Here is a 23,844-nt window from a genome sequence, read left to right on the forward strand (position 1 = left end):
TCTCCATTTGATTCTGGAAATTAACACCTGCGGTGTGAAGCTCCTGAACTTTCCCTGCATGTAGTACTGTGGCTTTTTTTTTTGGCGCATGGTGTGCAGTCCTCTCTTGGAGCACCGTGGTACTGATCACACCTTCTCCTTGTCTCCCCTCCCTGCCCCTCCACTCATTTCCGCAGGGCTCCAGCGCTGCCTCCCAGACAAGCCGGATGCCAGTCCCCATGACTTCAAAAACTAGACAAGGAAGCATGGAGAAATCCAGCAAACAGCACAAGCTGCAGGATCCACGCCAATACAGACAGGTAGTTTTACCCTAAACCCGGTGTTTGGATGGACATTTCGTGTTGTTTGTTTATTTAAACTCCAGTAACTGACTGAGATTATACCAAATATCGGATGCCTGAGGTCTAACTGGACGTCCTGGATCCTGGGGGCATGACAGTACTGATCTTTTCACCATGCTTGTGCATGCATGTCTGCAATAAAACACCTGCTGCTTTTTTATTTTTCTCTTTTGTTTGTTTGGTTTGGTTTGTTTGGTTTGGGCTTTTTTTCCTTTTAACTGTGATATTCAGCTGTAATTTTAAGATGTCAACTACGTGTTTACTTTCTATTTTGTAAATGTGGTGGTTCCTTAAGAGAACTGGGAATGCTTCTATTCAGAGTGTCTTTACAGGAAGCCTTGGACACTAACCTGTTGGTGTAGAGGTGGCAGTAGGTGCACATTAACTCTCCAGCCGGACATGTCTATTCACACGTTAATAACCCAGCATGGCCCTCGTAGTGACTGGTCTGTAACCCATAGATCACGCCTTCTCACAAAGCTCTGCTGGCTTTCACTCTCTCTATGCACTTTTCGTTGGGCACTTTGGGTTTTCTACCAGGTCCAGTCCACGGCTGCAAGACGTAGCTCAGGCCTTGAACTGTTAATTCTGATTCTCTGTAGGGCTGTTTTCCCAGGTCCTGTTGGTTTATCATGTTACTGGCTTTCTGACAAACTGTCTCCTGCCATCTTTATTTGCAGGCTAATGGAAGTGCTAAGAAAGCTGGTGGGGACTGTAAGGCTACTTCCCCTACCCTACCTGCTTCTAAGATCCCAGCCTTTTCTCCCACTTCTGGGAAAAGCAGCTCAGCACCTGCTTCTAGCGGTGACAGCTCTAACCCTCTTAATCCACCTACTAAAACCTCCATTCCTTCCTCCAACCTTCTCGGTCCTCAGTCAGGTCGCATAACTTACTCTACCTCCCTCATCCCCTCTGTCTCTAACGGCTCCTCCAAGTTTCAGAGCCCCACTTACCCAGGGAAAGGTCACCATCTCTCCTTCTCACTACAGACTCAAAACGGCCGGCCACCCCCTCCTTCCTCCTCTACCTCCCCCCCCTCCTCTCTCTCCCCCCCTTCACTGAACCAAGGTATGAAGAGCATCAGGACAATCCACACACCTAGTTTCAACAGCTACAAGGCACAGAATGGAAATGCCGGCAAGTCCGCGCCATCCACGGTCAAGGAGCCCTCCTAAAGGCTAAGCACGGCACACCTGCCAGGTCACCAAGGCTTTTTGTTCATTTTCTGCAGCCAATATTTTAACCAGGGAATGTAACCATTTAACTGTATTGCTGGAGGCTTAATACTAATCACATGCTAAATATGAATTACTACACTAGATTAGAGTGAAGCTTTTTGGAAAACTGTTGCTGTTGTAGTGATAAAAGAGCATTTTCTTCCTATAGGCAGCACCTCTTACAAAAAGTGCGAAGGTGTGTGAGTGAACTTGACTGCGTGTGCACAGCGGTGTACTGAGCATGGGGAATTGTATGGTTAAAAATTTAGTAAGTTGTTTTGTATAAAGCTATTTTTCATTATGGGGTCTAGAAGTGAACAGAGATATACTAAAGTGTGATTATATTCAATTGTAAAACTGAAACTAAAATATTTTTCTTTTATTTTGGTGTTATTTAGCTTTGTTACAGATTTCTATTTTTGTCAACAAATGTCATGGTTCCTTTCCAGATCTTTTTGCCAAAACATTTTGATACTATTGTAATGTACATTTGAAAGTAGTATGCTGGACAGTAAACCTCTACACAAGAAACAAAAGAAGACTGGTCTTATGTGTGTATGAGGCAACTTAAACTATTGCACTGCCATTCAGATTATATTTAAGAATTTGCCAGCCAAGGAAAAAATAAATTCTTTTACACATATAGTTGCTGATTACTTTTTTCTTAGCTAAATCCACCCTTTTTCCTTCAGTTTTATTTTACTGAGTCCTGGTAGCCCATTAATGCATTGCATTGTGGATTTTAAAATGTACACTTCAGTACTGTTCTGTATACTGGCAAACTTTTGTATATATCTATAAATATCTATAAATAAAGAAATACTGTATGTGGCTGGGCACATAGAGTAGTAGTTTTACCACACCAAAGTTAATTTTTATGCATGCTTAAAAATATATATGGGGAAGGGTTGAAAAAGATGGATATCAGTTAAATAGGAAAAGAGTGAGAAACTTCCATAGCTCATGATTTTGTAAATAAATTTATTTGTATAACACCATAATGTAATATACAGAACTATGATAAGCAAAGATCTTTACAAAAATAAAGGGCTGCATGCTTATATATTTGTATTTGTATTTTCAGCTGGTCTCAATTAGTTGCTAAGGTGTTTGCCTGAGAGCATTAAGCCATCAGGAGAAAAACTGACTTTAATTTTAAAATTATTAATTATGGATGGCTTAATCCAGGGAAAATAAAGCTCATTGCTGGAACTCCCAGTTAGAAAACCAGCAAGGAGAGAAAAACCTTTGACTGACTGAGGTATCTTCTTTTCCATCTTTAAGTGTTCTTTGTTACCCCTTGTGAAAAGGGAAGTTTCTTGTAAGTGTTGTTTCAAGGCTGTGCCCTCAGATGGTGCATCCCACGCAGGCAAATAACTAGAGAATGTAAACATTAGCATATACCTCACAGACACAACACACAGTCTCGTCCCAGCAGGATCCTGCCGAGTGCCATCCCCTCGGCTGCCATAGCAGCAAAGGCCCTGGTGCTTGCAGAGCATGGGAGCTTCAGAGTGGGGTTGAGATGAGCCCAGGACAGGCTGGGTGGCTCCAAAGCCAAAGTGAAGTGTTAGGCATGTTCAGAGTGCCCACACTGAACCACCGGAGTGAAGCCAGTTCTCTTCCAGCCACTGTGAAGTAGCAGTGACTGGTGGCTCCGGAGCCTGGTCTGTTTTCTACTTCCTCACATGCTGAGTACACGACTCCCTTGCTCTGAAGGGAACTCACCTCATCTGATACCGTAGCTTGTTACCAGGTTCCCCACACAACAGACAGCACACACAGGGAGCACCAGCAGGCCTGATACCACACTCCTCTTTTACGGTACACAGCCAAAATGCAAGCTCAAGCTAAATGATGGGCATAGCATATTTTGTTCTTAAACTGTTAGTTTGACATTCCCCATGAGCAGGCAGGGTCCCCAATGGCTCTGGCACTGCTCCCAGTGCTGCTTCTTCAGGCGAGGGGCTACAGCAGCACATTCTCTGTATCTGGCTGAATTTAGACCCAGACCATGGTTATACAAGTAACCAGTGACCCTGCACAGTCACTAGTAGGCAGTAAGGCAGTGCTGTACGCACAGGGAATTATTGCTTGGGGTGGTGAATGTGGAAATTGCCATCAAGGAGTGAACACAACACCCACTTGAGGCCTCAGCTACACTGCTACCTGCACATCTTCCACGTTTTGTGCACCTGCTCAGCGCTGAGGTGCAGCACCTGCCAGGAAACATCAACACGCTCGGCAAGCACATAACCCACATAATCCCAGCACAGGCAGCGCTGCCAGGACCATCGGGAGTCAGGCAGTGACACTCCCTCGCCATCCTGCTTGTACAGCAATGAAGTTGCCAGGTGTTCACAAATGCAGGCAGGAAAGAGCTGTAGCTCAGCACCAGGAATGTTCTGAACACTGGGCAGAGTATTTAGAAAAATTATCAAGTTTGGAAATAAATACCTTGAGCACAGAAGAAATCAGCACCAGCCAGTGATGAGAAAGCCAGGTTTCCCACTGCAAACCAGTTAGGAAGAGCAGTTTTGGTAGAGTTGGCTGCAGCTGGACTTTGGGACAAGAGCCATGGAGCAGGTACCACTGCAACAGGGCTCTGCACAGGCAGAGCAGCCCTTGGCCTCACTGCTCTGACACACCAGTAGTGAGGCAGTTCACCATTCCTTTTCGAGATGGAAGGAGCTGGAAGGTGAGCAGGACCTTGCTGCTGCCTGTTGTAGTCTGAGCCAGCCCAGAACTTCAGAGTAAGCCCCATCCCTGTGTGCCAGCTGATTCCTCCTGTGGGAACTGCAGCACAAAGTGACACAGCACAGAGCCCCTGTGCAGGGCAGGACACAGGTGGGAAGCCAGAGCAGAAGAGGATACATACACAGAGCAAGAAAAAGGAGGGATGTGCAGGACATTTCTGCCTAGAAGTGTACAGGGTCAAAATCCATCTGATCCCCACTAAGGGGCAGCTCTTCCATCATGCTTAAAAACTCACAGGTTCAAGAGCAGGTGGTCAAGGCAGATTTTTACAGCCTCATGACTGGGAGCCACAGGTACATGTGCACCACTTCAACGATGGCAGGCCTGTTAAGCCATTCCTGCTCCCAGCCATGCATCAGCCAACACCCTCATTTCCACAGGCTGACACAATTAATGGCTTGATTAGTACGTAAATGAGAATGGTGTATTGACCTGGCTTTGAAAACAAGATCACAGCTTTTTGTAGCAGATGAGGCCACATTTCAAACTCTTTCATCCTGCCTGAACAAAGTGGAGAGGTTCTCCTCAGATGCAGCAGAGAGGAACCTGAAACCCTCATGTGCAGCTCAGCAAAGAACTTTCCTTCAGCTCTGCAGCAGCACAAAAGAAGAAACTGTCTGAACTGTGGGCATGTCTTAATTCCACGTTATCAGTCCTGTGAGCAATACTAATGGGGACCTTAACAAGCCCTTTAAAGTCTAAAAAGCAGACTACAGAACCTTCCAGCTCCCAGAAAATGCAGTTCAGACTAAACTACCCCCACTAAAGCAAGAGCTGCTGTTAGGAACCATTTTAAAATCCAAATGCTACTGCTACCAACACAGTTCATACTTCCATTTTTTCCCCTTCAAATCTCAGCCTAGGCCTGTCTCAACTTGCAGCTACAGAGCTCCAAGCAGTCCTCAGACCAGAAGTACTTTCCAAGCCAGTTTGAGTCCTGATGATCACAAATTGAGAAACAAAAAATGGACACAAATGGCAACATTAAGAAGTTCTGCTTAAACATAAAAGAAGCACCTCTTTTAACTGTAAGTGTGACCAAATGCTGGCACAGGTTGCCCAAGGAGGTTGTGGAGCCTACAACCTTGGAAATATTCAAAAACCAACCACAGCCTCAACTCAGAGTACCTGCCGTGGCTGCACTTGGCTGAGCTGGGGGTGGACTAGGAGATGCCCAGAGGTCCCTGCCCACCTCACCTGCAATGCAACCTTGTGGAACTGCCCAGCCCACTGAATCCAGCTTCTAGAGGAAATACTGGCACTAACAGTATCTACTTCAGGACAGCCTACTGTATGAACACACTTCCCTTCTTGAGTCAGTCAGACTGTCACCTTTCCGTTCCACAGAAGGGGGGGGGGGGGAAACAGAAATAAAATAAAACCCAATACAGTCAAAAAGCACCACAGGTAAGGGTCTGAGGCAGCTGCTGTTAAGATCAGAGCATAGCAATGACTCCTAAAAATATCTGTCATCTCTTGCCACAATGGTTGAAATTTAAGGTGGCTCCAGTCTTTAAAGAGCATAAAAAGCATCAGTGTTTTTCCACACTCGGATATGCAGTCACACACTACTTTCTTAAGGTGGAGCTCAGTAACCTCCTCTCCCTCATGCACCTTACAGATTTGCTCCCTGCATCTCCCCTTCAAGTTGAGGGCTTCCCTCCCTCCCACCCTGCCTGCCAGGTCATCTCCTTCAAGAGCTGATGTACCTGAAAAGGGTGGAGCAGTGGTGGTCCAAATGACTGTAATCCCTTTCTTACATCCCCATAGATATCCTTGACTTATGTACAAGCTCCTTCTGCAACTGCCCTGCAGCATCCACGCTGCCAGTGCAGCAGCAGACAAAACCATGGAGGCTGATGAGGCCTTAAATTTGTACCTGCAGAATTGTCAGCCAATGCAATTCCTGTTTTGTGTGGGTTTTTTTTAATAAGTTCCTAATTTTTCAGAAGATGTGTTCTTTTTGAGTCAATACAATAAAAGTTCTGTGTTCTCAAGCATAAACATTGGCAGCCATGCATGTAGCTTCGGGATTAAAATTATCAGTCATCTATAAACCCAACAAAATGAAAATTAACTTGATTCACCAAATGGTTGTCAAATCAGAGTAAGATGCAGAGCCTCACAGCCCTGTGTACCTCTGTAAAGTACACTGCTTCATTGAGAAGACCCCTGCACCTTACTGTGGATGCTCAGCACACATGACAAGCACCTGAAAGCAATGATGGGACAAAATACACTTCCAGTAAAAGACAATGTGTGCTTGCTCATGAATAGCAGTACAGAGGCATGACAATGTTTTGTTGTGATTTTGAAACCTCTTGTTCAAATACACTTTACTATTAGGACTGAAACAAAAATCATCATCGATTACTCTGAGCTTCACAAAACACACCCCTTCTTCCTCACATGGCACACAGAAATGCATCTAATGCACCCGCTTCTTGTTCACTCTGGGGGAAAAGACACTTTAGTTTGCAAGGACACCATAAGAACGTAGTCCATTTTTACGGGACCTGGTACTAGGTGGACCCAATTATGTGCTGAGAACTTTCTCAGAGCTCAACTGTCATACCTGACACTTTTCTTTGCAGCCAGTTCTTATAATGATTCCTCACGAGGGTCAAAACCACAGTACATCAAAGCATGGGAAAGAAATGAGGTCTGCTTAAAAACATGTCAGCCAATATATCCTAGTACCACAATTCTTTCTCTTCCCAGTAATTGGACACATCGACACAGGTTTAATCCTCTGCCAAGCAAGCAACAGTGTAAGATATGGGGGTACCCAAAGTAAAGAGCAGCTGTTTTGTTTCCAAGTAGGTGTCCAAGAACATAGAAGAAAAAAATAACTGGTATGGAGCTCACACAGAGAGGGGCTTTTTAGGTAGAAACTCATCTCTGTAGTTAAAACTGTAAAAAGTCCAAGACCCAAACTACAGTATTGTTCTGACTGGCAGATACAGATCTTCACTCTTTATGACTTGAGGATGATCAGGGACATGGGTTTTTTCAGGGCTACAAAACCTGCACATTAAATCAACTTGCTACATACCTTAGATGCAAATTATGTATCAAGATGAAAATATTTAACCAACTGAATCTCTCTCACATGCTAAAATCCACGGTGTTGTCCCACAAACAAAAGTCTGAAGAGAAATGTACTTCATCCAGGAGGAACTGCAGGGCTGGTGAGAGCATTTGCCGACTGCAACTTGTAAATGCGACATTCTAGAACAGCTCAGCAGAAAGAATGTGAATCACACGAAGAGTCACCAAAACGATTTTATTTCCAGTGTTTAAGTGGGTATGCACACAGGCATGATACAGGTTTGGATTCATTAGGTCTTCATGCAGAATTATATTCTCAATAAAAGAAACCAGTTCCATCCAGTATCCACTATCTACACGCCTATGTTACAACATTTATATCAAATCTGGTATCTGAAGAAAAGATACACATGTAATATGTACATTTAAGTTACTTATTTTACAGAAAGATTAGAAATTCAAGTCACATAAAACTCAAAATCTGTATTAAAATTGGAAATATAAAACTCCAATATTTACTGGAATGCCTAAGGAATGGAAGCTCTGTAGCCACCTGTGTTAACATTTGTAAAATGTAATGAAACTCATTAACAGTAAAATGCATTCATTTGTTTGTAATAAGTTTCTCTAATTTAACAATATGGCACCCTAACAAACCAAATGAATTTATGATGAGGCACTTGTTAGTGACTAAACCAAAAGAACAATTTTCCTGCATACTAATGCCAGGCCAACTCTCAGTCAGAAAACCATGTATACACTACACAGCATGTTGCATCAGATGCTTTGTTCAACATTTGTATGCAGCCATCAAATATACTTTTTCTTAAAATATATATATATACTTTAACTTTAGTGTTCTTCTGGCTGTGGTAATGCACTGTGAAGACGTTCCACAGAGCATATTGATGAAACCAGCCCAAATGAAGGCTGCATAACAACAACAGTACAGGAAAATATATATATATATGTACACACACGCGCACACACACACACACACACAGAGTTACTGGGAAGTGTAACAGTAAGTTAATGAATTGCTGCAGTGGACATACCTTCCTGTTTCAAAGATACTGGTAGAATCGAGATCGAACCACCTGGGTCCCAGACAGTTTATGAGGATGGGCATCAACTGCTGGGCTGAAGTTGTTTTTGTTCATATTCTGATAATTTTCACCATTTACCTGGTCTAGTGGCTGAAATGGTCCCGAAGGTGGTGTTCTATTAATTAAAGTCAAGCTGCTGGAAGAACTGCCTTCATCTGCCTGCATGTCTGCAGATGAGGGCAGATCTACCTTTGATACATCTGCTAAGCTAGTGTTCTCAAGTCTGGGCTTTCCAGTTTCACCCGTATTAAGGTCAGTTGTGCTAGTGCGTAAACGTTCTCGTGCAAGCCAGTCTGAGATTGAGAGGTCCTGTGCTGGACATTTTGGCTTCAACCGAGTCACAGCTGACAGCTCAGATTCTCTCTCTCTACTTTGACTTGGCTCCTGAGCTTTCCAAGCATTCAGGACACTTATTTCAGCGAAATCCCTCTGTCCTCCAAGCGTGTGCCTTCGCCTGATATTTTTTCTCTTTGCAGTCTCTGCAGAATTAGCTTTTTGATTCCCAACTCCAAACATATCATCTGCAGATGACTTGAGTCGCAGCTTTAACCTGTCTGTAATTTTAAGTCTCCAGGTAGGTTCTTGTTTGTCAGCCTCACTTCTGGCTGATGTAGCTAAACTGCTTGTCGATCTTCCTTTTTTCATGATGTCAAACATTTTGGTCACAGTAGGCAAGTCCTTCTCACTCTTTGCATCCCCTGAACCCTCACTGTCTGTTTTGTGCCGTGCAGATTTCCTCCTGGAAAGTGTATCACATTCAATAAGTTTGTGTGAGCTAAAAAGTCTGCGACTCTCTAACTTTGGTGTGGAACTTCCCTCAGTACAACTTACTTCACTTTCTTCTGAGTTCCTCCGACTGGTCTTCACCACTTCTGAAACTTTCCCTTTGGAAAGCCTTTCGGCAGCAGTGCTGGTGGCAAAGACAGGGAAGTCACTTTCACTGTCTGTCTCCATAGGACGCCCTTCGCTGATCAATTCACTTCTCTCATCATCAGCATCTTCTCCCTTGCTTTCTGTCACTGACTGCACCTCAGGGCTCAGCATACTGGCATCTAAACCAGTCAGATACATAGTAGATGAAGTAGTTGAATAATCTGAGGTGATGGAGCTGACATCAGCTGCTAAAAACTCATTGTGTTTAATTTCAGGGCTGGCTACTTTTTTGCATGAGTATCTGTGCTGGGAAGCCTGGGAGGAAGTGCTTAGCATAGTGCCGGAGTCAGACACTGTCTCCTCAACCTGGGAAGAAGACTGTGAAATAGGCATTTTTGGGTTATTCTTCTGCGTGGTTTGCAGACAATTGAGATTGGATGATTTTGTACATTTGTCATGGTAAGGCAGTGAAGGTTCCTCTGACAGGATACTTTCTTTCTTTAATGACTTCTTTTCATCCTTTATAACATTCACATCTTTTTTACTGCTGTTCTCTTTTTCCTTCAGGACAAACATCCTCTGTTTTCTTCCTATCTCTCTCTCTCTTTCGTATTCCCCTTTAGCTGTGTCCTCTTTTGTTGTGTCACCATGAGATTGCTCTGCAAGCTCCTTCTTGAAAAACACATTATCCAACTCATCCTCTGAACTACTTGGTTGTGGTTTCTCTTTTGTTTTTTTCCGCTTGCGACTAGCTGCTGCAAAAATGGAGGACACAAGCAGTTCCTTGCTATACTGATCCTTTCCAGAACCCCAAGAACCCTGTTAAAAAAAGGGAGAGGGCATAATTAAAAATCACAAAGAAAAATCGTTAGCCTGACACTGTTTAAAAGCACATCCTGAGCTTCACAGTATAAAGTCTGTCTTTATTCAGGAAACATTTCCATGCTCTTTCTGTAGTCTAAATGACATTGCCCAAGAAGTCAATTTTCATCCTGAGAATTCCACTTTTTATCTGAGTCCCTTCAACTTAAAAAATTTTGACTAGGTTTGTGTATACAGCTATTTAGTTTTTCATTGACTAATAAAGCAGGCCCTTACTGCAGTAAGAAACCTTTTCAAGACCAGTTTGACACAGAAACTGCTTCACATGTGAGGTCTCAAGAGTTTGGTTTCAAGCTCTTTTTTCAAGGTCTTAATTATACAAAAAGGCTAATTTCTCAAACTGTTTTTCAGTTCATCTTTCACCTTTCAGACTGAGTTTTTAAATTGTATCAATTCATTACTTCCAATAAAATGAATGCTATTCAAAACTCTAGTTTAGGCACAAATGTAGGAAATGAACAGAAATAAACTTCTTCCTGATTTTTGAGGAATCTATCTACCTTTAGAATTGCACAGAAGCAATAAAGGGACAAGCCAAATTATTCCATTTTATGAATTAAAAACTATTTTCACTACATGACAGCATTACCACCTGGCCACTTCAAAGCTATGTACCTTTCCTACTCACTGCCCCAGTGCCCCAGACAGCGTGACGTGGTGTCCTGGCAATGGGGCTATTTTGAGGTAATGGCTGAGCCACCAAACACCCTCACAGAGCAGCTGGGCTGGCATCTCCACGATGAGCCAGAAGGAGGCACTGAGTCGTCCTGTTCTCAGGAAAGCGGGGGAACCAGTGACACATCTGAATGCACACCAAGATAAAGCTGTGCCATGGGCTCACAGCTGAGGTCAGCTGTGTGCTGCCCTTCACCCTATGCTACAGACATCCAGTGTCAGAATCACTGAACAGCCCCAGAGACAGAGACTTGCCTGCATGTCAGAAGAGAACTTTGTCATTAAAGTGAGGACTGAACAAATGCCCACTTTTGTGACATCCCACCCTGAACCAGTATTACTCCCCTCATCTACACAGCTGTCCTCCCAAGCACAGCAGTACTTCCTAAGGAGATTCTGCAGAGCAACCTTTAACTACAACCTTTGCCTTCCTATAAAAGGAGGAGCTATTTCTTTCTCAAGAAGACCAGGTTGAATTCTAAGTATTGCACTTTTCTCAGTGAAATAGGGAAGCATAAATACTGGCTGTGAGTATGCAGTATGCCAACAATAGGGAACATATTATATACATTTACCTCTACTAAATGAGATGCAAAAAGGAGATAAGTGCTCACAATTGTGAGGGTTTGGAACAAAGGTGTCAATGTGTGCAGCTGACTGCTTTGGTAGGTGCAGCTGACTGCACACAAGTGATACTCTTCCAGTGTAATATTTCAAAACTATGTTATGAGAAAACAGTATTACCACTTGTTCAAGAAATTCTACATAAGCTCTAGAGTACATCCACATAAGTGATTTAATAAAGCAAGCAAATATCTAACAAAATTCAGAAGCTTGTAACTACATCATATCACAAAATGATTTACCTTAGATTTTGCTGAGTCACTAGTAGCTGAATCTGTGGAAAAATGAAAAAAAAAAACAACTCTGCTCAGTTCTGTGCAATTTTTTTTGTTACTACAGACAATGCTGGACTTATGAAAAAGACAAGCACAGAACAAGATGTGAAGCAAATAAAAACCAGAACAGAGTGAATAGTCAGAGCTCACAAAGATGCAAGCTGCACCACAGAAAGCCACCGCCATGAAAGGATGCTGTGAATTGTAGGCAGAACCAGCTCAATGATAGGAATGGCAAAGGAGCCCTGTTCTTCTAAATAAAAAACAGAAATACTAATGTTTATTTAATGCTTTAAGTATACAGCCCCTGCAAAACCGCAGCTGAGAGACCTTTTCAGGATGGCACTGTGTACTCTCCTGAGATTCAGGATACACAAAGCAAAATTGTCTTAGTGTAGCTGGCTTCCTAGGTACAAATCATGGTTCTTGTAGTCATATTCTTTTTGTGAGTTTTTAAAGGAATTAAGTCATATTTTGTGTGTAAAACCCCAATTATACAACTCCCTCCACCTCTTAGGTAAAATTTTATTTTGAAATCTGCTAGATTTCAGCAGCTACCAGTTTTGTACTTTTCCATAACAAGCGCTTTTATGAAATGAAAAATGGACACCATAGTTTTACTGTCTCGCAAAACCCAAGATTATACAATTATAAAGGGGGTAGGAAGGGGCTAGCACAATGACTAAAAAATATGAACTTGGATGTGTTCCAGCTTTAGGGACTTTCTCCCTTGGAAGAAAGAGCTGAGCCCCCTGCCACACCCCTTTTTGACACATGGCTAATGCTTTATGACTAGAAAGACTGGTAGACCATACCATGCTATTTCTCCTCAGGGTCTGCTTCAGAGATAACAAGAAACAGCAGAAAAACTTTTAAAAAGTAGCATTGATCTGTTTAAAATACTCTTAAAAGAAAATTTACAGCACAGATCAACTCGGGGTTTTTTCCATTTACAAGAAACGGGGGTTTCTGCAGACAAGGCAGCTACAGTGTGGGCAACAGTCCTCCTTCTTCCTACAGTTCCAGCTGTCCATCAGTGACATCACAGAATCCACTAATGACATCACCGTGTGATAGACTCCTCCCACTTCGCCTGTTACAACATCAGTACAAAGTGACTGTTTCAGTAAGTGCTGAACAACCCTTTGAAAACTGAAACAAAAGCTAGAGACGGAGGGATAACATTTGTGGGATACAACATGCTGGGTTAGTGCAATAGCATAGTGAAGGGAGGAGGGAAAAAAGTCACCAAAAAAGAGCCTGTAATGCTTGTCCTTAGCCACAAAAGAGGATGGCATTTATAAACAGAAGGAAATCAGCTTTAGTATAGACATACTGCAACATACTTCAAGTGTCCATCACTTGACAAGAAAACATAACTCAGTTTTTTGCATTCCTAACGTTGGGAAGGAGCAACATTAGACCATCACCGAAGATCAGCCTTTCTGCCATCACAACAAACCACTTTACAGCAGCATATCTGCTTCACCTCACGATGATGATTGCATGGGTTACTGTGAATAAATAAAGTAGTATGTGCAAACCTCATCTTTTAATGATTAAATTCCTGTTATACAAAAAAGTTTTCCAAATTATATCATGCGTGATTATCAACAATTCAAGTCTTTCAGAAGTGTTAATGGTCTTTCGGAAAAGAGGAAAACGTTTTATTAGTACAAGAAAATAGGAAGAGAGAGTTACAGTGAGTTAACAGAGTAGGTTACTGTAGCCTATGGATTAACACTGTCCAGGCAAGAGTTACCTGATACGTCTCCAGGAGATACTCCCGTTCTTCCAATGTTGGTGAGTAAATGATCTATGTTTGGCACTGGCTGAGATTCTACAGTGTTTTCTTCCTGAACTGCTGTCTATAGTTAATAAACAAAGATCTCTTCATCATCGTTTCACAAACAGTTCATTATGATTCAACAGCATTTAGAAAACTTCATTATTCACCTGAAGAACACGAGGAAAGCGTGTCCTATTTTCCTTTATGCTTTTAAAACAAATGCATGGCTTGCTTTTTAAAAAAAAAATAAAATTCATTACTGCAAGGACTGGAAAGCTACAAATGTGCTTCTGAAGAGCAAACCATACAGGGACGTAATAAGAAATATACAGACATTCTAGAGGCAGCAGAAGCAGATTCTAAACTAAGATAATTAGAACACAAGTATTTATGTCACAATACTTACAAGAGGTTCTTCAGCATCATCTTCTGTGAAAAACCAGTCATGCTACAATTTAAAATAAAAAAGGTGAAAACCCCACAGGAAATACAAACCCCAAAAGTGGCACAATCTAACACAGACATTACTAAAAATGGCACTTTGATGGATAAATACCAGACCCAAGCTGGCCCAATGAGAAAAAAGCCAGCTGATCTGTGTACAGTCTTATTTTTTAAATAATGAAATGCATCCACTTACTTTTTGGATGAGTGTTTCTACAATTTTATATTGGTCTGGCATGTGCGTAACCATGTGTGTCATGTTATCATCAGATGTCCTCACAAGTGTTGGACCAAATACTATTGCCAGGTTTCTTGGTTCCATCTAAGAAATGAAATATTTCCACATCATACATTTATAATGAGAAAATACAGTAATATGGGCTAAGTAAATTAATATAACTATTAATATATGAGAACCATTTAAAATAAAGACATAAAAAAGTTTTTTTAAAAACACCTTACTGACTCAGGTGGGATGTTACACTACGCCAAAACAGGACATTACACTACACCAAAACTCTCCTACGTGCAGCAGCAATAAATACATCCAATATTTCTGCAATTCAAAATTCCAACCTTCCTTAACCCACTGCAAGCAAATGGTTCCAGAAAATAATCTTTCAGCTTTTGAGGGGAATCATTTTTCTTCCCATGTAGAAACACTTCTGTTCAGAAACGTTGTTTTAAGAATTTTTTGTTTTATAAAAAGGCATTGGTAGTTCTCTGTGTTTTTTTCCTGAAAATGTTTACAAGAACCACAAAAAATTAGGTTGGTAATTAAATACTGTTTTATGTCTACTGACAAAGACCTCATTCAATTTGCACCAACTTTGGAGGCAGTGGCAGCAACAAACATCATAGACCCAACACATCTATTCATGAGACAGACTATGAGTTATGTGACCATGTCACAACATTAAAAGTAAATTAAGTATATGACGAGTGTTACACCTCTGACAAATAATTTCAAGAAAGCAGCAGCAGAATACTTACCTTCTATTTTTGCTTACTTCTCTGATTTATAGTTTACTGTTCTGGTATAGAAGAGACCAATAATATACAGGAGGCAAGGTCACTGTGCTTACCAGAAGTAGGCTGCAAACATGACACAGGCCCCTGATGCTCTCTTTGACTTGAACTGTGTTCTCTGGCAAGTCATACAATTATAGCATCTCCTCACTCCTCTAGCCTTATATATTCTACAATATTAACAGTATTTAACAACATTTATACAGCACACCAAGACTGTAAAATGATAAAAAGCTTCCTTTAGGCATTGCACTTAAAAATTACACTTACTATAATTTCATTATAATGTCAGCTGTAATTCCACCAAAGTTTATAATTTGTTGAATTGTTTTTTTATAAACATGCATGTTTTTCTTTCGTATTTAACTGGAAGGTATTATTTGCAGAACTGACGTTGAAACCTACCATATATTCATTTCAACTGATCTTTTAAATTATTCTTATATTTTAAATGATTTAAGATTGGCCGTATGTGCCTCTATAGAGCATCAGTTACATAATTTTTTTTCCTGTACCCTGCACATTGGTAGCCAAGTAACAAGCCACCACATTTCCTGCCCTGAGATAAGCATCCATAAGCACCCCCATATTGTGGACAGCTTTGCACTCAGCTACCCCTCCCTGAGAGCTAAACAAAGGGGATACTGTTATTTGCATTTACGGTAGGATTGCAGCACACACAGAAGCACTTAACTACATCTTCCCCACCCCACAAAAATGACAAAAACTTATACTTAGTGGTGAAAAAAGACCCTGTAGTGGTAGAACACAGAATGTAGAACATTCAAGTAACTACAGCAAGTCCTAGTCTTAAAAATTTCTGAAGTGTCCAGAAGTGAGGCTTCACACAAAGCTGGTGTGTCAACAGGGTTGTTCACCTGTGCCCTGCCCAGGCACCCACTTACAGGTGTCTAGATTGGACTAACTGAAGTTTACAGACTTGGGATAAAATTAGGATGTAAGTAGTTATTCCCACAAAAATTAATACCAGTTTGAAAAAACCTAATTCACATTAAGCAGATGTGTATTTTTGCAGGAGTACTTAGCCTAACCCGAAAGTCTTAATTTCAGCCACAACAATAAATTATACCCTCAATTAGAAATAATCCTGTACAAAAATAATACTTAATGAAACAAACAAAAATACATTATATTTTTGTTTCTGATACCTTGTTCTTTTCTGAGTTCTCTGCTACTGTCTTCAGGTGTGCAGAAAGAAACTTGAGAGTCTCATAATGATGTTCAGGTAAATCATGAATCTGAAACAAACAATCGCTATTCAGAACATTGAACGTTTAATGCAAATTTTGTGGTGCACCTACAACACAAATGATTTCAGTTTACCAGTCTCTTCAGTGTTTTCAGACGCTCAACAGGATCTTCTTTTCTATTGGCATCTATAAAATCTGCATATTTGTCTGTTAAAAAAGCAGAAATTAATCATATATATATACACACACACACACACACACACACACACACACACACACATACATATATTAGGTTTGATATTTATATATGTATGCATACACACCCCCACCTCCCAGCCCCACTGCCCCATGAACACAGGTAACATATGAAAAGAATGACCTCTGGAAGTCATAAATTAGCCCATTATATTGTATATAATGTAATAAGATGGCAGTAGGGGGAAAAACCCCCCAGCTTTCGTACAGTATTCCAACAGTAACACTGAAATTTTTTCTCTTTTTTTTTTTTAATTATTCATCCTTACTTCACCATCAGAGAAATTCTATTTACATCTCATTCTTATGCTCTGTGATTGCCATGACTCCCTGCTCTTTAAGAAAGAGAACATTCATTGGAGAGTCGGGATGATTCCACTGGATTTTCTCTCAAATTGTCTGAATGTTGTAAGACAACTATTCAACAGCAATTCCTAAAGACAAAACTGCAAGGAAAACAACTCACCATTGGTAAAAAGGGGTTCTGGGAGCTTTCTGAAGAAGGATTTCAGCAAACTGCTTATCACATTCAAGTCACGCCATTTCTACATATTTAAAAGAAAAAGTCAGACATGCTTTATATTTCTATAGTCACAACACAACCAGAAGTTTTTGGGATTTTAACATGAAAATAGTGTGACTGAAGACTTACATCATCATGAACATCAATGTCAGTCATTCCTTTGTTGAGCTCTTCTTGCATACTTGAGATGGCAGCATTATTTCCAGGAACTCTGTAAATACCTGTGTACTCAAGACCTCTTTCCTCAACTAGTTTGCAGCATATATCAACAATCAGTGGAATATACTGAAGAAAAAGAAGAGTTTTTATATATATATATATATAAGTAATTAATCAAAACATTATTTTAAAATCACAATGAAAGAAAAATTGTACTTCATACTTTGTTGGTATGAGCTGGGGGGCAGTCATCTAATCTAACACCAAATGTTCCTACAGCAGATGGCTTCTTTTCAAATGTCTTCCTCATAATGCTTGGAATGCCTTTTCTCCACGTCCCCTTGTCTTTTGGTGGGCTCGTCTCATCTTTTTTTTTTTGTTAGGATAGTGAAAAAAAAGAAATAAAGAAGAAAAATAAGAACATTTAAGTCACAAAATCAACTGTCAATACAGGTAACAGATTTGCAAAGCACAAGTGACACCTGCTGCATTTTACCTTTTACTGGCCTGGCTTTCCACAACAACTTGATAAACATTAGTTTGTCTTTAATATACTTTCTGTTACTCTTCTGTGGTGCAAAGGATAAATGTGAACATACTCACACTCCAAACTTAGAAAAGCAAGTAGCTGTATGGTGCTGTGGAATTTCATCATTCTAAGACTAAAGGTGCATAAAGACTAAAGGTATATAAACTACATCTAAGAAAAATAAAATCTACGTTTAGTAGCACAACATTCTCTACTGAATCACAAATTTTGCTGCACAAAATACCCATCAAACTCTACAGACATGCCCACACTTGTGCAGACCTACTCACTCTTTCACAAATTACCAGATTTTACTCACTACAAAATCATTCCAAACATGACTCATTTAAAAGCATTCTCTATCCAAAAATCAGATTAGAAGTTCAGTTGGTTTGTTTACCTCTCCTATACAATTCTTGCAGCAAATTGCAATTCCCAATTATTCTGCACTGCAAGTCATCTAATACAATACTACTTCCTTCTTTTTTCTGGAAATATTATTTCAGTAGATCTGACATTTACTCAACATGTGGAATTTAGTTACATAATGTGTAGCATAGCAGGAGCATAGGGACATTTGTTGGGAACAAAAACCAGAATTCACTCACAGCTTAAATTCAAGACTGAATAGTTCAAAAGTGGTTGATCAAAAGTGATTGCTAATCCAGTTGCCTGAATTTGTGTACAACAGTCTTAAAATAAAAGTCTGGTCTGAAACACCGTATGTTTACAGACTATATGGGGGAAAAAAAAAAGAAAGAAAGAAAGAAAAAGAAAAAAAAAGAGTAGCTTGTGACATTATTTGATGAAGTTCAGACACTGATTCAAGTTTGCAGTGCCAGCTCACTGGACGTTTTTAGAACTCAGCAGGCAGTAATTTTGTTCTGGAAAAGAAAACATAGTTTCACTCCTGCATTTTAAAGATTAAGACAATGAAAAAATCTGTTCTCCTCTACTTTTAAAACACTTCAGTGAAAAACTTTGGTTTCTTAAGAGCATATTTGAAATACAAATTTACCTTATCACTTCCAAGTCAGCTGGAGACAAAAGTATGAATTATACACAAAATTATTTCCAAAGCTTGGCAAAATTTTGCTCACAAGAAGCTTAACACATGTATTTTACTACTGTTAACACTACATGGAGCTGGAAGGGGAAAAAAAACCCCCAAACTCTCTTGAAAAGGGACCAAAATAAAAAGCTTCAGGGATCTGAGAAGATCTGAAACGTATCTTAAGGTAACGTCTAAATGAAGTGGTTACAAGAAATGAGTGATCAGAGTTGCAGCTTAAAAAATCCTATCTAATACTTGGCTTGCATCTGTACATTCATGAATTCAAAAAACCTGAGAAGGACACCTCGATGGCCTTGCACTAGGGCAGTAAGGAACTAAAGAAATACATAAAACATACAGACCTTTAGTGAGAAGCTTCCTTTCAGACTCATCCTTAGGAGAATGTGGACTCTGAGTCCTCTGTTCTGCTTTAGTTCCAAGCAGAGTCTGTCTTATACTTAGACTCTGGCGAGGTGTTTTGGGAGATGGTTCTGTTTTGCTGCTTGAAGAACTAAACAAGATATAACTTCAGTAAAAAGATCTAGAGAAGAACTCTACAAAAAACTACTAGCAACAAAAAATTCACCTACCTCATCATTGTAGAGTATTCTTTAATCCTTCGACTAATTAGATCTCTACTAGTAACACCAGTATCCTATAAAATAAATTGAGAACTATTTTACAGTCTTATTAAAAAATATATATTTTTTTCCTTTCAGAATATGAATAACTCTTCCAGTCACCAAATGCATATTAAAAAAAAAAAATCAATATTTCAGTTCATTTAAAAAAACCAAGCCTATAACCAAATCAAACATACTAACAGGCAGTTCTTGATAAGAGTAAAGACAGAACATTTAAAAACCATGAGGAAAACTAAAGTGAGTAATTACAAATTAAGTGCTGCTATTTAGACTTTTTTTTTCAAAGCAATATAATCGAATTAAATCCTCTTAAATTGAAAGTTAGTTTAAATAGAAAAACACAAGTCAACACATACTACTATGAAAAATCCAGTCCTACGTGCACACAGTACTTATATAACTAATTGCTGCTACAAGTAGAGCTGAAACGGCCATGACTTCAAATGTGCTTTTATCCATTTATGTAATAAGGCTTATTAAGCCATTTTCCTTTGGATAATTATTTAGAATATGAGCAGATGTGCATGACCACAGAAAGGAAATATTCCTCTGTTGCTCATCACTGCAATGAAAATGCACTGAGGACAATATTGGGACAGATATTGATACCTTATGTACAATAGCATATGTTTGCCTTTTCCAATTAGCATTAACTTAATTCATAGAAACATCAGCATTTAATCAGAGAAACAGGCATCCTTCAAAGTTTCACTTTTTAACTACTGAGAAACTTGTCCTGCTGTACTAATGCACACAACACTTTGCAACGCAAGTCTGAAGAGAGACCAGGCTGGTACTAAACCTGCAATTATCTTTTTAAAAATATTAGGGACTTTTAGAAGATCAGTTTAATATAAAGTGTATCTTTAGTCAAATCAGAAATTACATTAATTATTTCAAAATTCTGTTCTCTGGTATGACTATGTCTGCCTTTTTTTTAAACTCCATTTATTTACTCAGTTACCTTGCCTTTCACCCCATTTTCTTGTATGTTCCTGTACACATTTTGGTCTATTGGTTGATTACAAATTATTTCTTCTGATCAAATACTAATTATAAGAAAGCACAATACATTTTTAATTAAAAGACAAGAAGTATGTCTTCTTCATTATGCATCATACAATTACCTCATCATTTAAGTTGCTGTTGTCTTGTATTGCTTTAATCCATGCTAACATATTATCTCTGTCCTCAGCTTGAAACAGATACTCGCAGTCTGACGTGGTGAGTCTAAATACGTTTTTCCTCTTGGTTTCACAGTACGAGATGTCTATCAAACAAGCATTGATGCTTATAGGTTGTTCTTCCTCAGACAGGGTCACTTGTTCCTTTTTATCTTTGTACAAATAAAGTGAATGACCTCGAAGAACAACATACAATTGCTTCCATGGCCGAATGCTCCCACCAACTCGCTGAAAAACATCAACTGAGATGTTAGTTTGCTTATTTGTTACAGTGGATGTTTGAGGACTATAAGAAGTTTTAAAAAGAAAGACTAACCACCTATCTACATCATTCTTAAGAATGCTGGCAGAAAGACTACACAAACACGAGATTCGCTAATTGCTCTCTGTTAGAGGAGTGAATTGTTCAATAACCTGCCCTCCCAGACCACCCATTAGGTGTGACTTTACACATGAGAGTAGCAAGAAACCGAATGTGACTACAATTTCAGAGAGGCATTAATACAAATACAGTAAAAAATATTTAGGGGACTCTTGCCTATGCCTTTTAAACTGCCTTCAAGTCAGACTCACATATTCACATCACTGCAATTCCAGACTCCCAATTTTCCTTAAGTGTTAGCCTACATTTGTGCAAAAGGTTAGTTTGAACTCAACTCCCTAACATTCACAAAAACAACAGCCTTTTTTCTTTATTAGCAAAGAGGAAAAAACCCCACAAACTACAAGTAGCAAGGGACTGATTTTTACTACTTAATTAATCACTAGGAATTAGTTTACTTCACAGATGCTCTGAAATGTAAAAATGTGAAAGAAGCTAAGGAACTGACTGAGGTCGATGTTCTAGCAGGTCTAACATTTTGTCAATATTATTGATGCTCTTATTCCCCCCAAAAAAACTCAAAAAAGCAAACCAGAAAGGCTTCAAGTTTCTTGTTTTTTCACCAGCTTAGTATTTGTCCCAGGTTAAAAACCCAAACACAGCAGGTACCTTTCCTTTGTCTGTAACAAGCTGACGAAAATGGAGCCATCCTTCCTTTGAGGCATCACCAAACACCTCTGAAGAAGAATCTTTTCGGGAACCAGAGTCTTCTGAAGACTTCTGGCTGTCTGGGACCTAGAGAAAACATCACAGGAAGAACCCCACAATGTACTTCTAAACACACTTCTCTAAGTACCTAGGTTCAATATGTTTCTTACTTTAAAAATACCCCCAGGAATATCCTTCTGGGAAAACATAATTTCTAAAGTTTCCATACATCAATAGTGACTTTACACATCCAAGACTACTTTGAGAAACTTGTGGAGTCTTAGACTCTCGTTAGTATGTTTTCACAAAAGCCCACCATACATATGCTTTGTTTACAGAGACTGAGGAAAATGAAAATCAAGGACCATGTGACGAGTCTAGAAAAAAAGAGACCATGTTCACTTATGCGATGCATACAGCTGAACAATTTGATGAGTAGCAATTCCAATAAACTTCACGTCTGTTTAACACATCATTTTGTATAACGGAGGTGTATAATTCATACAACTTGTGTAACGTTTACGAGTTGCTATATACATATTTACCTACCTTGATCCCCTTTAGACTAGATACATGCTTAATGGATCTGTTGGGAGAAAAACAAATGTTAAAATGAGATCTTACACACTTCAAAAATAGATGTCCAAATTAACTTGTATTTTTCACGAACTCACGATTTTCCCTCTTCTCTGTAGTCATCCAGTCCTTCATCATACGACTTCGACCTCTCAGTTTTTGCGGCAGGCTGGCTATCCAGAACACTAGGCCGCATGGATTCTACAAACGAATAGGAATTTTTGAGTGTGTAGGAACCTGAATGACATTTTAGCAATTTATTTCAAGCAAGAAAGAGTTTACAATTTTCACTCCCATTCTCCAGAGTGTGAAAGGAAAAAGTTGCAAGAGAAAAAGAACGAAATCAACGCTCACCATGATCATGTGAAAGCTGTCGCCGAATTAAAGGGATTGGAGATGTGGGACTGGGAGGAACAGTTGTTATAGCTGGTGCTTGAGAAGCAGATGCAGAAATAACAGCAGAAGCAGGAATGTGTGCAATATCATGGTCAATACTAGGACTAGTCGGTTCATCTACAAAGGTAATATGTCATATATTAACATATTAAATGCATTAATCAAATGCTCAAACCAAATAGCTGTCTGAACTTCTCATTGGGATATCAGATATCTTACACATGAAGTCATTCTAACAAACGTAAGAGTCCAATTAATTCACACTGTCAAATGTCCTCTTTTTTTTTTCATGAAGAGAAGCCTGTTTCATTTCACAGGGATGTTAACTGTACATCAGAGATAAAGGCAAAACCCATAGATTTTGTTGTGCGCGAAAGAAACAGGAATTATTTGCTAATCTCTTGTAATTTTATTTTCAAGTATTTCTGTTTATATGCATAAGCGAAACCCACATTTATTATATCAGTAAGTCAGACCTCAAGAGACAGACAACTACAATAAAATACAGGCAGACTAACAGAAGCCATTTGGTTTAAACGAGTGTTCAAATAAAAAAGCCAAGTCACAAGCAAACAAAAAGAGCATTTTAAACAGCTATCTAGCACCCAAGGAACCAATCCCCCCATCCTCCGTACATTCAAATAATGAAGCAAGTATCCACACTTTTAAAAGATGGGACTACTTACTACATACCAAGCAGTTCTTCCACTAATTGTTCATACAAACGATTGCATGCCATACATGCCCAGCACCTCTCAGTCTCAACAGCCACAAGGGTCATCATGAAAGATTCCAAAAAGCTTTAAGCATTTCTAGTATTTAACATGTTTCTTACAAGATGGAAGAAGCCAAAAGATGCATTTTCAATCATTTTGAGAAAACAGCCATAACATCTTCCAGAACACATTACTAGTACTAGAAAAATAATTCTACTTCATGCTCTGGTAGAAGAGGGAATGGAAAAGAAAAAAAAAATCAAGTCACGAGCAGGGGCTGAACTGTACTGCCGTAATGAATATGAATGTACCCTAGGTGCTAAGAATTGTAATATGCAGAGCTACTGAAAAGCCTATTGAAATCAATGAACACTCACAGACAGAGGTTTATTCTTTGCTTTGTGCGAACACAACTGCGTGTGCTGCATTGTGCTTTTCCAACAGTCACTAAACAGTTCTGTTAAGGCAGCACTTGTACCATCAAAATTTGGCAATGTACATTTA

At 39.5% G+C, this 23,844-nt stretch overlaps 2 protein-coding genes across 27 annotated transcripts in view; one reads left to right on the plus strand and one right to left on the minus strand.

Moving 5' to 3' along the window:
- KIAA1217 (KIAA1217 ortholog) overlaps positions 1-2,094 on the plus strand; it is a 338,228-nt gene extending 336,134 nt beyond the window's left edge. For 16 of the 22 annotated variants that reach the window (XM_032700657.1, XM_032700743.1, XM_032700638.1 and 13 more), the window contains 2 exons: positions 177-299; positions 1,022-2,094. In XM_032700657.1, the coding sequence (XP_032556548.1) occupies positions 177-299; positions 1,022-1,516 (618 nt within the window). In that variant the 3' untranslated portion in view covers positions 1,517-2,094. Of the gene's footprint in view, positions 1-176 lie in introns of all 22 variants that reach the window. The other 6 variants (XM_032700749.1, XM_032700746.1, XM_032700758.1 and 3 more) reach the window with 3 other exon arrangements.
- Positions 2,095-7,582: 5,488 nt separating this feature from the next.
- Positions 7,583-23,844, minus strand: part of ARHGAP21 (Rho GTPase activating protein 21) — a 109,857-nt gene continuing 93,595 nt past the window's right edge. For 3 of the 5 annotated variants that reach the window (XM_032700778.1, XM_032700798.1, XM_032700788.1), the window contains 17 exons: positions 22,583-22,741; positions 22,327-22,429; positions 22,202-22,238; positions 21,614-21,739; positions 20,566-20,850; positions 19,385-19,449; positions 19,157-19,305; positions 17,435-17,577; positions 17,182-17,337; positions 16,996-17,074; positions 16,408-16,481; positions 16,233-16,322; positions 14,231-14,356; positions 13,997-14,038; positions 13,564-13,669; positions 11,769-11,800; positions 7,583-10,164 (listed from right to left, as the gene is read on the minus strand). In XM_032700778.1, coding sequence (XP_032556669.1) covers positions 8,431-10,164; positions 11,769-11,800; positions 13,564-13,669; positions 13,997-14,038; positions 14,231-14,356; positions 16,233-16,322; positions 16,408-16,481; positions 16,996-17,074; positions 17,182-17,337; positions 17,435-17,577; positions 19,157-19,305; positions 19,385-19,449; positions 20,566-20,850; positions 21,614-21,739; positions 22,202-22,238; positions 22,327-22,429; positions 22,583-22,741 — 3,506 coding nt within the window. In that variant the 3' untranslated portion in view covers positions 7,583-8,430. The remainder of the gene's footprint in view (positions 10,165-11,768; positions 11,801-13,563; positions 13,670-13,996; positions 14,039-14,230; positions 14,357-16,232; positions 16,323-16,407; positions 16,482-16,995; positions 17,075-17,181; positions 17,338-17,434; positions 17,578-19,156; positions 19,306-19,384; positions 19,450-20,565; positions 20,851-21,613; positions 21,740-22,201; positions 22,239-22,326; positions 22,430-22,582; positions 22,742-23,844) is intronic. The other 2 variants (XM_032700817.1, XM_032700807.1) reach the window with 1 other exon arrangement.

Source organism: Chiroxiphia lanceolata, chromosome 1 (genome assembly GCF_009829145.1).
Source record: "Chiroxiphia lanceolata isolate bChiLan1 chromosome 1, bChiLan1.pri, whole genome shotgun sequence".
In the NCBI taxonomy this organism is placed as follows: domain Eukaryota; kingdom Metazoa; phylum Chordata; class Aves; order Passeriformes; family Pipridae; genus Chiroxiphia; species Chiroxiphia lanceolata.